The sequence below is a fragment of the Falco cherrug genome, chromosome 12 (genome assembly GCF_023634085.1).
Source record: "Falco cherrug isolate bFalChe1 chromosome 12, bFalChe1.pri, whole genome shotgun sequence".
Taxonomy (NCBI): Eukaryota; Metazoa; Chordata; class Aves; order Falconiformes; family Falconidae; genus Falco; species Falco cherrug.
Window position 1 is genome coordinate 8,150,065 of NC_073708.1, and position 14,865 is coordinate 8,164,929.

General features: G+C 54.2%; 1 protein-coding gene across 3 annotated transcripts in view; it reads right to left on the bottom strand.

Annotated features, from left to right (window-relative positions):
• Positions 1-1,126: 1,126 nt before the first annotated feature.
• Positions 1,127-14,865, bottom strand: part of LMX1A (LIM homeobox transcription factor 1 alpha) — a 46,086-nt gene continuing 32,347 nt past the window's right edge. Inside the window, exons 4-10 of one of the 3 annotated variants that reach the window (XR_008734832.1) lie at positions 8,988-9,220; positions 3,895-4,064; positions 3,666-3,743; positions 3,486-3,555; positions 3,181-3,351; positions 1,712-2,952; positions 1,127-1,611 (exon numbers count right to left, since the gene is read on the bottom strand). Coding sequence is in view for 1 of the 3 variants with exons in the window: in XM_055725313.1 (XP_055581288.1) it covers positions 2,792-2,952; positions 3,181-3,351; positions 3,486-3,555; positions 3,666-3,743; positions 3,895-4,064; positions 8,988-9,220 (883 nt within the window). In the remaining 2 variants the exon portion in view is untranslated. Of the gene's footprint in view, positions 2,953-3,180; positions 3,352-3,485; positions 3,556-3,665; positions 3,744-3,894; positions 4,065-8,987; positions 9,221-14,865 lie in introns of all 3 variants that reach the window. The other 2 variants (XR_008734831.1, XM_055725313.1) reach the window with 2 other exon arrangements.

The window sequence follows — 14,865 nt, forward strand, 5'->3', positions numbered from 1 at the left end:
ACCATTTTAGAATATTTTTTTCTGCAGGTTGGACTTGGAAAATATTTTATAGCACAGGAACAGCAGAACAGTGACTGATGAAGAGCGGAAAGGAGAACATCTGGTTTTGAACATTTTAGGCAATGGGTTGTGTATCTCCATCCCCAATTTGGTGGCATCAACACATATTCATGGGATCTCTCCATGTCAGGGAGCTGTGATGAGAGCAATCCCTATCGGGAAATACCCACCCCTACCTTTTACAAAGTCCTAACACGGAGTTGCCCATGGCCCTGCCATGGAGCATTGTGGTTCATGGTGAGGTGATACTCCAGGTGAAGCCATTTATGGAGTAACCTGGCCTGCAGAAATGCTCTCCCACTCCTGCAGTCCCCCTGTCCTTGGGAAGGGTGAATGCCTCCCAGCCATGTTCTGCTTCGTGAGCTGAGATGGCAGCCAGGGATGTGAAGGTACCACTGAGGTCTGCAGGGTGTTTTAAGCCAAGAGCTCATGCGTTTGGGAAAATTTTTGGCTAGTAACCTGGCTGTCCTGACTTCTACAGGTCTCCTTCAACACTAAGAGCATAGAAACACTGTGGGCAGGTGGAAATGTGAAGCAGAGCTTTCTGGTGGTACAAACACACATGGGCCCACACAGAGAGCTGGAAAACATGCAAAATAGTTTTCTTTTTCTCTTTTTCCCCCATCCCTCCTTGTTGTAAGGAAAGTTGCCTGCTGTCTGGCCTCCCTTTTTCTTTCATCACTTTGGCAGGGCGTCATCTCCACTGCCTGCAGATGTCTAGATGGCCCAAGCTGGCTGCTCACAGCTGAGCTAGTCCTGCACAGCCTTGCTGCGCCCAGTGGAGAGCCCCAGCAAGCCCCTCACTGCCACCTTGAGTGGGAGCCAGAGGGAGATGTGTCACCTTCCACCAGTCCCCCCTGTCCATTGGCCATGGAGGACCCTTAAGGGCCAGTTTAGTCCCAAACCAGAGAGTATTTGATATCTCAAACCCAAGGAGCTGAAGCTTCCCCTGCAGTCTCTCTGTACCCCACCCAACACCTTGCTGACTCTGGAGATGGTGCAAACCCTCCCCTCTCTGAGTCAAGGGGACACCCCACGCAAGAAAAGATCAGGCGCCTTTCGGGTTTTTTTTCCAGAGATCTTTTTTATCTTTTTAATTTCATCTTGGTACGCGATTTCTGACAGTGTGTCAGCATCTCCTGCCGGGTCAGCCATCTCCGGACCCCGCTACATTCAGTGTCAGATCATACGGTGGCAATGAGCCAGTGTTTTGAGCCTCACAGTCACTTGCATGTCTTTACGGGTTGTTGCTTACATCATTTGTGAACAGCAGCACAAAAGGACACAACGCATGAAAACGAGAGTGGGGATGAGGTGAGGGTCAGCTGAAGGCTCGACCCTAAGGAGAACTTTCCCCAGGTTCCCACGGCTCTGGCAGGGATGAACCCGAGCATGGGGTGGGAAATGCAGGGCTGTCCCTCCTTTCTCCTTCTCCCGAGGGGTGGCAATACGAGCTGCAGTGTTTTCCAGAGCCAGGACAGCAGTTCCCACTCACCTAGCCCCCATGTTTGAGGGTACGGGATGGGGTCGCTGGTGGAGGCAAGCTGGGTCCTGCTGTGGGAAGGAGAGAGGTGATGCAGAGAAACATGGCTGAGCCCCAGTGGGCCAGGATGTCCACCAGCTCCAGCAGCGTTGTCCACCCCACACCGACCTCCTGGACACGTCCAGCAGTGGGGACAGGATCTGGCCACCATGCTGTCCCCATCGATCCGCCAGCAGAAGAGCAGGTCCCTGGAGCCAGCCCTGCTTTGTGTTTCAACTGCACCTCAAAACCAGTGGGGCAACCTGAGAGCACCAAAAATAACCAACCCCAAAACCCAAACCTATCGCCTGAAATGAACTGATTTTCCTTCCCTGCCACTGGGCTTTTGCAACCTAAACATAATGTTTATAAAAAGTAAATTATTTCATCTTATAACTTAAGTGCATTGAGTATTTCCTTAAATATGGTTCACGTTGAAAATAAAGTTACTTTTGCTGTACAGTAAATTTCTGATAGACTTAGAAATAAACTTTGTTGATACAATCTGGCAGGTGCAGCTGTGTAGTGCATCACCCACAGCCACACGGCTCTGCACACACACACACGTGCGTGCCCACACACACACACATACACGCACACACCCCCATCCTCGGGGACGGGGGCAATGTTAGGGGTTTCTAGCTTTCTATATTCTCATGGGAACATCTATCTTAAAAGTCACTGTGTTTTAACAGCGAGCACTCAAGCTGGTCGAGGCAACAGAGGGAAAACCCTGCAGTGACATTTTCCCCGTGTTTCCCCAAAGTGTCGTCAGCTTTTCAAATTTCAAAGCCCTGCTGATGCCTTAGGCTCTCCCCATGAAGATCAGCAGTTTGCTCTTTCCACTCCTCGGACCGAAGGTGGTGCGGAGTGGGTACAGCACCGGGATGATCCTATAGGGGCATCCATCCCCCTTCCCCTGCCTTTTCCCCTGCTGAAACGAGAAATTTGGTTCCCCGTTTGAAATTTGAAAATCCACCAGCCAGCTGTAAAAACCACTCCTGTCCCTAATCCTAGGCTCCTAAAAGAAACATGAAACTATGTAACCCATAACTTAACTCGCTCCTTGGAAATCCCAAGCTACAACATATTGTTTGACAGCATCCCAGCAGTGTCGCTTCCCCCTCCCTCCCAACCCCGGGGGCTCTGCAGCCCCTCCTGGGGCAGCGCGGCAGCGGTGGCTGCCCCGTGCCGGGGACCATGCCACGCTCAGGAGGTGAAGTAGGAGTTCTGCATGGAGTAGAGGTGATCGATGGGGTTCCCCACTCGCGCCTGGAGTGGCCCCGCGTCCGCCGTGGCGAGGAAGCAGTCACCCAGGTTGCTCAGTGAGGTATCATCGCTATCCAAGTCGTGGAAGAGGGGCTCAGCACCTTGGGAGGCAGGGAAGGAGCAGAAGGGCTTCAGAGCCTGCTTTCTCCTCCGGCACCATGGCAGTGCCCGGTACCCCTCAGCTTTTGCAGAGTATTTAGAGGTGAGGGGATTGCCATCTTCCCAGAAATTGCTGCATCCCCCACACAAGCCCCCACCACACAGCCCCCCACCCCAGCTCAGCATCTCTTTGAAGGAGAGGAGGCAAGGGGCAAGCCCTGGAGCCTTACCGTAGGGGTGCATGTGGTCTCCGGGCATCTGCGGTGGGGTGAGCCCTTGCCGGAAAGGGTCGGAGCCGTAGACACTTTGCTCCATGCCCAGCAGCTGCTGGGGTGGGGGCAGAGTGGTGTAGGGATTCAGCATCCCCTCCAGCCCCGCGCTGCCACTGCCGTTTGTCTGGGCTGGAAGAGAAGAGCAAGTTGTCGGTGCAATCAGGCTGCTGCTTTTTGGGGGACCCAGACCCCTTGGGAAGCCTGGAGAGGGCTGGGAAACAGGGTACTCCAAGCGTGGGGAGAGCTGGGTGTGACGGGGGTACCTGAGCTCAGGCGCTGTGTGTTTTGCTGATCCTGCTGCTGCTGCTGCTGTCTCCTGGCGAGCTTCTTCATCTGGGTGGGAAGGGAGGAAAAAAGGAGTGAAATCATCCCTTGGTCAAAGCAAGGGGAGGGAGGGGAGCCCCAGCACTGGCTGCTGGCAGAGGGCCACCCCTCGTGCCCACCTTTGCTCGCTGGTTCTGGAACCAGACCTGCACCACACGGACGCTCAGCCCCGTCTCGGCCGCCAGTGTCTCCCGCACCTTGGAGAGAGGAATGACAGCAGCATCTCAGCCCACTCAGCTTTTCAGGGGGACTTTAGGAGGGGATAGAGCAGCTGGAGCAACTCCTTGCCCAGCATCCAGGACATCCCCGGGACTGGAGGCAGCTGAGCATGGGCCTTTCTCCCCATACCTTCCTGCAGGGCTTGGAGGAGACCTCAAACGATGCCTTGAACGCCCTCCGCTGCTGCGTGGTCAGGATCGTGCGGGGCCGCTTGGGCCGCTTGTGATCTTTCCCATCCTCAGCACCCTTCCCTGAGGCTTGGCCCAGTTTGCAAATGCTGTCCTCATCGTCGCTCTTGCCTACGGGGGGGGAAAAAACAAAGAGGTCCTTTACAGACAATGGGCCATGCACACCATTTTCCAGCATGTCCCGAATAATCTGGGGGATTTAAAAGAAACTGTTTGTGGTGGGGATCTTCTTGTGAATGCGTGTGAGAAGCTGAGGTCTGGGGCTGGCTGCCCCATGGTAGCTCAGAGACAGGGAGAGCTGCTGTGACTCGCAGTTTGGGTTTTTTGTTTTGGACATTTGCTCAAGCCAGCAGATGTGCTTTTGGGTTCTTCTTTTCCCCAACTGCCTGAGCAGCTGCAGTGTGAAACCCTGGGATGCCTGATTTCTCTCCATCAGACCCAAATCCCTGCCTGCCCCACAGGGATTTTCTGCCAGGCCACAGCTGGGGACACATCTGGACAGAGGCAGGCCACGTTCACTCAAGAGGACAGCAGACATGGAGGACCACTGTGCCCCTGGGGGTGTCCCCCAGCCTAGCTGGTGACCAGGCATCTGGTCCCCCTGCCTGGACAGCTCAGGCTAGGGGAGGTCAGGGTGTGGGGTGAGCAGAGATGCTCAGAGAGGGCAACACGTTAGCCACAACCTCACAAACTCCTCCTGACTTGCCCTACCATGGATGTCAACTGCATTTAGAGCCCAGGCTTTTGACCACAAATACAAGGGGCACCTTTTCGCCTGTGTTTCCTCCCTTGCATGGAATTTTAAATCTCCCTGGACAGAAGTGCAGGCTGCTTCAAGCTTCACCCCTTGGGTACTTGCTGCAACGTGCTGCTCCATTGTGTTCCCAGGCACTGGTGTGTCTCTCCCTGCTGCTCTTCGCCGCTCAGGGCCACGGGGCTTTCGGGCAGGAGCTGCTCCGGGAAAGCAGGCAGTGCTGCCTTGCCTCGCCTCTTACCAGCCCTCCTCACTTACTGCATCACCACCGTGTCGATGGTCTCGCCTGCTCAGTCGGTGTTGGAGGGCTGTACTGCAGGTTTGACAGCACAGGTCCTTCCCTTTTACAAGCCTTTTCCAGAAAGCTCCTCCACCCTCTGACTGGGAATCGATAATGGAGCTGAGGTGCTGGTCTGATGCAGTTGCAAGGCTGTACTTGGCCCAAGACCCGTCCCAGGGCTGCTGTGTCTCTGGGAGATGGGGATGCAGCAGGGGTGTGTAAGCCTGGCTCAGATTCACAGCGAAAGCAGGTCAGGTTGAAGCCCACAGCAAGAGCTGATCATGGATCACACACATCAGAAAAGCATAAACCCAAGAGAAGCCCAGCTGGGAATGGGGAGAGGAGCAGATCTCCAGGGCGAGGGGAGGCAGTGATCACAGTGGAGGAGCAAGGATGCTCTCAGGTACCAGTTACCTCTTCCCTTCACACTGCTGGTCTCTTTCGTGGGCTCACCAGCTGGTATGGAGGCCTTCCCTGTGGGGAGGGCTGGGATGGGGATGGATCTTCACACTGGTGGTACCCAAACAGCCTGGACCTGGATGCTGGCCCCCAAGAGCCACCACCTTGCTGCTGCTGCAAGCTCCCCACTCGCTCACAGCACATCCACAGCATACCCACAGCAGCAGCGGCACAGGGAAAGACAAACTTCTCTCTTCATGTCCCAGTGTGAGGGATATAGTAATGAGGTAGGTCTGAGAGCCCCAGTGCTGGGGACCCCCAGGGTGTGGAGTCTGTGATGGTTAATGGGGCTGAGCAGCAGCCACCGCTGCCTCCTTCTCATCACCAGCACAAGCAGGGTCTCTGCTCCGCCAAGTTGCCAGCTTTCCTGAAACCTGAAGGATTTTAATTTTGATGGAAGGGTAGAGATTTTTAAAAATATCAGGAGAAGGAATGTCAACCAGTGGAGACATATCAGTGCCTGAACACCTTTGCATCCCTAAAATGAGGTGAACACTCCAGTCCCCTCCAGTCCAGGAGAGGGATAGCCCAGCAGCGGGGAACCAGAGGCTCATGGACTCCATCAAGCAAATGATGCTCAAAACCCATGCCAAGGGGGAAAACCGATGTGGAGCAGCTCCCACCCCCCCACCCCCCCCTTCAAGCCCTCCCCCCCAACACCTGCTCCCCAAATCCCTCCCAGTGTCAAAGGGAAAGAAGGAAAAGCGAAGCCGGATTTGGCGGGGTATTATTTTTAATTAACTCTCCCTTTCAAGCCTTTCCCCACCGAGGAGGGGGAGAAATTAATGAGTGTCTGGGGCTGCCCCTGACGTCACCTGGGAAGGGGCCTGGGCGATGGATATTGTGCGGCGTGCCCTTGGTCCGACCCGCCGAGCCCGCATCCCGCCGCCGGGGCCAGGACATTCCTCGCTTGGGAGGATTTAGGGAGAGGAGAAACGTTAGGACACTTTTAATTGGAAAGCGGGGTCCTCTTTCAGAGGGGCTTGTTTACTTAGGCTGGGCAGCGGAGGCTCGGGGGAGGCAGTAATTGAAGCGAGGGTTTGGGAGATTACAGACAACATATGGCTTGCTTTTTATCTGTGCTTTCTCATAAAGTGGCCTTTGGTGCGCGGCAGCCGGGGGGAGGGAGGGTGGGGGGGCTTCAAAGCAGCGAGGATGGGGACAGGGAAAGGCTGGACAAGTACATGGCATGCTGTTGGTGAAGGGCATCCAGGACCAGTGCCTGAGCGGGGACACCCTCTGCATCCCCCAGTGTGGTCCCCAGGGGAATGCAGCAGGAGGAGGCAATGCCGTGCCACGCCGAGCACCCACATGGCACATGCACCTGGGCTGGTCCCCACCATGCCACCATCCCAAGAGCCACAAGACATCCCTAGGAACTGTTGGTGGCAACCAAAACCAGGCACAGACGGTGGTGGGGCTAAGCTATGGGGTCTGCAGGGAAATGAGAAGGGCTGGGACCCCTGAGCCAGGGGCTGCCAGGGGATGCCAGGGGCTTCGCCTGGGTTTCCAACCAGCCAGGGGGTTGCCGTTTCCTTTTGACTCCCACACCAGCCTTTTGCATCCCCTGAGTCTCAGCTGGAGTTTCCACCAAACTAAGTACCTCCCCTGGAGGTTTTTGCTAGTTGAAGCTCTTGGTTTGGCCAGAGGCCCTGGCAGTGGGGCTGGACCACAGGCGGATGAGTCGCTGGGGAGAAAAAGCTCCCCCACCTTTCCCAAACTGCCCTTTCCCCCCACTAGGAATAAACCCAAACCGTGGTGTCCAGTTCACTTCTTTTCTTGCATGACGTCTCCTCACTGGTTCCTATTTTAACTGAAAGAGTTTGCTCATCCCAGAAGGAAAAAATAATAATTCTTCAATCAATTAAGGATTTTCCCAGGGCTAAGGCAAGAGCCAGCGCCAGCATGCTGGATCTTGCTGCTTTCCTGCCCCTCCAGCTCCTCCAGCGTTGGACCATCACTCACCAGCTTCTTTCAGCCACCTCCTCCCATGGCCTCACTCTATTTTTTAAATATCATCACCGTTATTTGGGGGGAGGATTTTTTCTGTACAGCAAGCGGGGTTGCAGAGCTCGAACAGAGCCAGCTGCAGACAGTGCTGCAAAGCAGCCAGGCTCTCGCTGCAGAGGAGCACGATATTAAAGAGAAACATGGGGTTTGGGTAATTTTTGCTCCATCCCCACCAAAGCCATCCCTTTCCCCCCCGACACCTTCCCCCAGCCACAGCATTGCCTGCGCCTGGCCATGAGCTCCAGGCTTTGCCATGTCCATGACCTGCCCCACATCGCACCTGAACTCCCTCCTAAATGGGCTTGTAACAATGATTTTTTTATTATTTTTTTTTATCCAGTGCTTCGCTCTAGCAGGGAAAAGACAGGCTCCCTGCCAGTTTGCCGTCAGCCCTTTCCAGAGCATGGCATTTAGCAGGGAAATCCTTCCCTGAGCAAAGCAGATTTTCCCCCAGTGACGGTTTTTAAGAGGAGCCAAGTGACCCAGGCACACGGCATGGGGCTGCCCAACCTCAAGAGGAGCAGGGCTCTGCGGGGATGGCATCAACATGAGGATTTCTGCTAGCAGGTCATTTCCATCCCCCCGGCCCCTGTTGCTGGGCTTTCTTACTAAATTTATCTTCCTGGGAAACATTCAGATTTGATTTGCATTGACTGTAAATACATATTTTAATGATGATCTGATGCTCTGGGCAGCCCAGTCTGGCAGTGACACCCTGGCTGGAGCAGAATGCCAGCCCCCTGCCCACCTCCAGCCACGTGCCACCCCTCCTGCAGCCCCCCTGGGCTCTGCAGTGTCCCCACAGTGCCACCACACCAGGTCTGCAGTCTGGCTCCGGTCATCGACTGGCTGGGAAGCCACTGGGGACACAAGATTTGCAGGTTCCCTGTTGCCAGTTCAAGTTTTAGCTCTGTGCCTCAGTTTCCCCTTAGTATTAAAAAGGGTGGCTGCAGCAGAAGCAGCTCAATTCTTGCACTCAGCCTTTCCAGAGTCCCAGGTGGGGACAGCGAGGCACAAGGGAGGGACACAGAAGGTTTAGCCCAAGGTAGTCAGTGGGATGCTTGGGACCATGATTTTGTTTTCAGGAAGACTCTCATTTACGGTGTATTTATACCAGGGGCAGCTCCTCCATTTCCTCAGGTGAGGAGGTGGGAGATGTCACCTTCAGCCAGCACGACCCTCCCTCCCATGCCCAGGGAGGCTGTGTACCCTTTGGGATGGGGTGCTGGTGCCCTGCACAGGCCAGGAGCAAAAACCCTTCTAGAAATGAGCCTAATGAGATGGAATGGTTCCCAGAGCATCCTCCAGCCCTGCAGCCCCTCTGCTGCCGAGGTCCCCACTCCTGCCTTTGCCAGTGAGGTGGGAGAAACTCTGGCTGGAGGATGCAATGGTGCTTACAGAGCTTTTCCCTTCAGACCCTGGCAGAGGTTCAGGGCAGTGACCCCAAACCTCACCTCCAGACCCCACCGCGCTCACCGGGGCCTCAGAGCGGGACCAGCCAGGGAGACGCTGGGCGCGGGCGGCCCCTTACCAGAATCTGACAGAGCCGGGCTCACCAAGCTCAGCAGCTCCCGCTCCTTCTCGTAGTCGCCCTTACAGAGGAGCTGCCCCTCCTTCAGCACAAACTCGTCGCCCTTCTGCAGGCGCCGCTCACAGACGCAGCAGCAGAAGCAGTGCAGGTGGTAGACGCTCTTCTGGGCGCGCATCACCAGCTCACTGGGCGCAATGGCCTCCAGGCACCCAGCACACTTCACCGCAAAGAGCCTGCAAGAGCAAGAGGAGATCCTGCTGGGACACGCGGCAGCACCACAGCTGCACCCAGCGGGTGGCATGGCACTGGGGACAACAGATGGGGCACCCATGGTGGATGGTGGGGAGATGAGCATTGGCACAGGATCACTGGGTCACCCCATTGGTGCTTTGATTGTGTTGGGGGACTAGGCACAATGGTGCTGGCACCCTGCCGTATAAGGCACATGCTGCAAGCTTGCCCTGTGCCAATGGGGGATGCTGCTTTTGGGTCAACTTTAGCCTTTCTGGTTGATCTGTTAGCAGGTGCTTACCATGGATACTGTTGAAGGACAAAGACCTCAACATCCAGATACTCCAGGCGAAAAGCAAACAGGCGGCAAACCCAGTGGTCCAGCTCCCACCACCACAAGATGTGGATACGACACATCTACATGAGTTTTATCAGGCCAACTCTATGTGTCAACCTGCCTCCAGCTGACGCCTAGACATAAGGAGATGCTGGAGATGGCAATGGGGCCAGCAAGCTCATCTGTGCCTCTCAACAAGCACCTGCAGAAAGGACCCGTGCTGTTGGTCACCCACAAACCACCCTGTTCCTCTAGCCTGGGTCACTGGAACAGCCCCCTTCCTGCTTGCAAGCACATCAGGAATGTCTAATATATCATAAAGACCTCCGTGGCAGCAGTTTTGGGGTTAAGGCTGGTGACAGACTGAAGACTTGATGTGTCAAAAGGAAAACAAAAAGCTCAGCTCGTTCCTTGACATTGATGTGACAGTGTTTGAGGCATCCCTAATTGTACAGTTTCCAGGTTTCAACACACTGGCTTTATACTTCAAAGCCAACAATAGTAACGACAGCAATAGCACTTCAGGTTAAAACAAAGCTTTTCTTTTTCTGACTTAAAAAACCCAACAACCACAGCTCAGTAGCATGATTGATGATTTACAGCTGGGGAAACTGAGGCGAGCAGAGCAGAGGTGACAAGCATCAGTGTTTTCCTGAGAGGACTCGGAGGCACCTGGAGCTAAACCCTGGGCTGGATGTTTTAAGTGAATGGGATGTTTCCCCCAGTAGAGATGTTTGAAGGTACCAATGCTGAATCTCTTCATCACCCCCAGATATCTATGTTTTTGGCTCGGGCTCCATAAAGAAAAAATCACCTTTTACCCAGCCTTGCCCTAAATATCTGTGGGAACTGGACATTATTATTCCCCTGTTTTGATGACTTTGGCCCAGAAAGAGAAGTCAGAAGTCAGCGCACATCCTGAAGAGGTTATCTCCGAGCATCGCCCCTGTCCCAGCCCAGAGATGCCCTAGGGACCTGTGCAGGGAGCGCTGCATCCAGCCTTCCAACGGCCCCGATAGCTCCCACTGCCATGGTCCCCATCCCATGTGTCATCCCGGGGAGAGACCTGCAGGGCTGGGGCGGGCTGGCTGGCTGGGGAGGGGGAGAGAAACCCTGCAGCCACCAGCAGGCTTTCGATCCTTTCTCTTTTTTTGGCTGTTACAACAAACCACATAGGAAATGAAAAGTGCTGAGTCAGCCCCGTTCCAAGGAGGAGAGGACCAGATGTATGCGAAACCCTCGCAGCGAAACCATCAGAAAATGGGGACAATGTCAAAAAGTTTTTGTGATGAGCTCAGTAGCCCATAAAACCAGGAGACGGGGGGCAATAGCAAGGCAGGTGGGTGTCTTCATGCCCTAGAGGTAGCTCCCAAGTCGAAGGCACCCCTACCTCCAGCGGCACTGCTGAACAAAAGCTCCCCAGCAGCTAAGGGGAGTGCGTCCTGCTGCAGCCCACGTGCTGCCCCTGCTCCCCTGAAATCCCAGCCAGGCTTCATTTCGCTTTTCCAATTCACCGCTTTAGCTGCCCAATAGATGACAAACAAGACGGTCAGCTGTGCAAACCGCCGGAGGGGGACAGGCAGGCTCTGCCGTGCAGGCAGTGAGCCCAGGAGATTTGGTGGCAGCAGCTGGGCACATCTGTGCCCGTCTCGTCAGAGAGCAGCGCTTGCCTGTGTGGAGCCAGCGAGCCCGGGCAAGGCGGCACGTCCCACCAGCATGAGAAGGGCAGACATGTGCAGGAGCAGAGGATAATGCCTGCCTCCCCACGCCGATGGGCAAGGTCAGCCACGGAGCATCACCTCCCAGTGCCCCATGCTGCAGCTGGTGGACCCCAAGCTCTGGAGGCAAACAGCTGCCTGCCAGATGTGCACACAGCTGGCACTGCACACTGCTGCCCGTCAGCGGTGTCCACCAGCCTTGAGGGCTGGGTGGCAAGGGCTTGAAGGGTCAGGAATGGGGCCCCCAAATGCACCCCACTTTATTGGCATTGGCATTTATTGGCAACCCTCCCATCTTGGGGTCCTCTCACGGACGCGGCGCACCAGCACGTGGGCAGTGCCTGCTCCCTCCCAGGTTTTCCCAAACTGGTGGTGGCGAGCATGGGGATGGGGTACATCACTCTCCCTGTGCCAGCCAAATCCTGGGCACACTCAGCAAATTGTAGCATCCCCCAAGAAGTAGGAAAGGGGTGTTATAAAGCTTTTATAAAACACCACTGTCACTACAGAAAGCAGAAAATCATCAAATAAAAGGTGGGGGAGTTGGTAATTCCAGATAATGCCATTAGTAGCTTTTTTGTACATTAAACTACGATTTCCCAGGTTTACATACAACTGTCTGTCTCTAAGATGTATGTATTTCCAACATCCCTGTGACTGCCCTGGGAGAAGAGGGATGTATATTCCCTTGAAAGCATCCCTTCTGAAGGGTCATTTTTATTCTTGCCCCAGATCTGAGCAGCGCAGGCTTGTGTTAATATTTCTGTAGTCATTTTGCCTTTAATTATGTCTCTTTTATGTCAAAGTGGAGGTGATTTGTATTCATCTGGTAACACATTCTCATCTTGTTTAAATGAAGTTTAAGCCCTACCTGTTGGGATTACTAACTGCTCTACGTAATAAAATATTGATAAGTTATTACCTTACTGCTATCTAATCTTCACGAATGAATGTGTCCAAAATCTCTATTTCCAGGGTACTGATTAGAGTGCCATAAACCTTTGCCAATTATGCACAGCAGCACCAGCAGAGCAATGGATGTTTCTAAGCCCAAAGCGTGTTGCAAAACACAAAGGTGTGAGATTTAGGTAAATGGCTGCCTAATATTAGACACTTAAAGCCGTACTTAAGTCGCTGAATAAATGACTTCATTTCCAAACTGCTGAGTCCCCAACAGCTCCTGCTGAGGGATGCCAGACGGACCAGGCAGCTTTTGCTGCCCAGTGCAGGACTCCCCCATCCCTGAGCAACGTGAGATGCAGAGAAATCCCCATAAAACCTCTTCCACAGTACAAAACCATAAAGAGCTCCCTATAAACCCACAATAAACTGAGATCTTAGGCGCTAAAAGGTCATGAGCATAAAACCTGCAGCCTACCGCAGGTAGTAATGGAGAGAGAGTACAGGGCATTGCTGGTGTCCCAGATCCCTACAGCCCTGGACCAGCCCTGGACGGTACCAGCTCCTCTGCAGGGACCAGGGAGGAAGAGCATGCACGGATAACCCCCCGCACAGATAACCTCCTGCATGGATAACCCCACACATGGATAATCCCACTCTGGAATATAGGGTTAGCTCCACATAGGATAACTCCTGCATAGACAACCCCTGCATAAATAAGCCAACTGAAACACCCCTGGTCAGCCTGAGACAGGGCTGAAGGAAAATTTTCTTCCAGCACTGGATCTAGCAATTAATTTAACATTTTTGCCTCAGCAATCCACACCAGCCTGGATCCAGAGATGTTTTCCTCCACCTCTGGGATCTCCAGCTCTGTGCCCAGCCCCCTCCTGCTGCAAGCAGCAGGCTGCAGAGCATATGCCATCTTTTCTCCCCTCTCTACCTCTTTGTGTCTCCCTGAAACTGCAAAGGGGACTTTGAGATTACATTTCTCTACAGGAGGCTCCACAGAAGAGAAGGACAGGCTCTGACCAAGGACTTCAACAGGTTTTAAACCAAGAACAAATTACCAACCCCCAAACTGCAATGGGAGCGCCTTCATTTCTGCCATTCTAGGGATGCTGTGGGCTTTAGTTCTTGGTAGATTTATTTTTTTTCCCTCCATAGCCTAGGGTTCAAAAGCTAACCCCTGGCTGGCAGCCTTTGGCTTTGTTTAATCATGTTCAGAGCTGGCAGGCACAGGGCAGGGCACCAGACGGGGTGACCTGCTCAGCTCTGTGATGCTTGCTGGAAACCCAGCCTGCCACGAGTGACTCGGTAAAAGCCTCATTGAAGCGCTGACGGTGAATATTTGTAGGCGAAAACAAACCCACTCAACTTAAGAAGAACTGGAATGAAAATATAGTGATGCAAGCAATTTTTATCACAACACACAACCTTTTGTTTCTGATCTTAAAAATGTTCCTGTTCCTCTATTGATTCATCCACACCAAGTTTGTGGTTTTTTTTAAAATTTAGGTCCCTTTTGAAATGAAATCTGTAGTTTTGAAACAAAGGTGGTGGTGGTGGGTTTCAAGAAAATCTTGAAACAAAGTATTTTGCCATTTCCAAAAGTCTAACATTCCTGCTGAAACCCCCCCAAGCAAGCTAGCTGATGCTACAGACACCACCACCCCGCTTCCCCTGGGACACAGTCACACCTCTCTGTGCAGTTCCTCTTCCTCAAGAAATCCATCCCAGACCTCTGCTCTGGGGTTTCCCACCCACGCATCATCACTGAAACCTAGAAATTTCAACACGTGGCCAAAGCCACCTCTGGGGAGGCGCATCCCATGTCCCTTCCCGCACTGATGGAGGGGAGCGGCGTGGGCAGCCCCCAGTTCCCATCGGAGCCACCACCCCCTCTTTCTCCCTTTATTTTGAGGTGACAGGCTGAAAGGGGCCATGATTGACGGGCGCTTCCCGGCTGCTGTCTGTCTGCGTGCGCCGCATACAAACACAGCCCTTCGAAGCCTCCCCGGGGAGGGGGTGGCGGGTCAGGGACGCCGATATTAAATACTGATGGACAAATCTCAAACGCCGTGCAGAGGCTTGGTTCAGGCAGTGGGTAAGGCAAGGCAGCTCTGCTGGGCAGAGGGATGCTTGCCAACCTGGCCCTGGGATGTGGTGAGAGGGGCAGGAGCAACCCCCAATGACCCTGATGGCACCAGTCCCCACAAAGCAGCTGCCCCGCTCGCCTCCCTGCCAGGGCTGCCACAGCAGGTGCATCTGCAGAGGTGCTGTGTTTTCCAGCACCTTGGTGCAGAGATCTGACCAACTCATCACCTGCTCTCACCATGACCCCGGAGGAGCCTGAGCAGACCCCAACCAACCCGTCAGAAGTGCTGGAGTTCCAGCCTGCTCGTGCTCACAGCCATCCCCAACTGATGGCTCACTGGAAAGCAAAGCCACGACCCCTGCCAGAGACGTGACCTTGGCATGGGGACAAGCTGACGGCCACACACAGTGCGAGAGGCGTGGGAGGAGGCTGGCGGCGGGTGCCAGCGGTGAGCCACAGGGCTCCATGGGGAGCAAGGATGCTGGATTGAGTTGTCTTGGCACTGGGTCATCTTCTCACTCACTGTCACTTGTCGGAAGGGGGGAAGGCAGCACCAGGTCCTCGATGGGCTGGCAGTGGAAAAGTGCCAGTGGC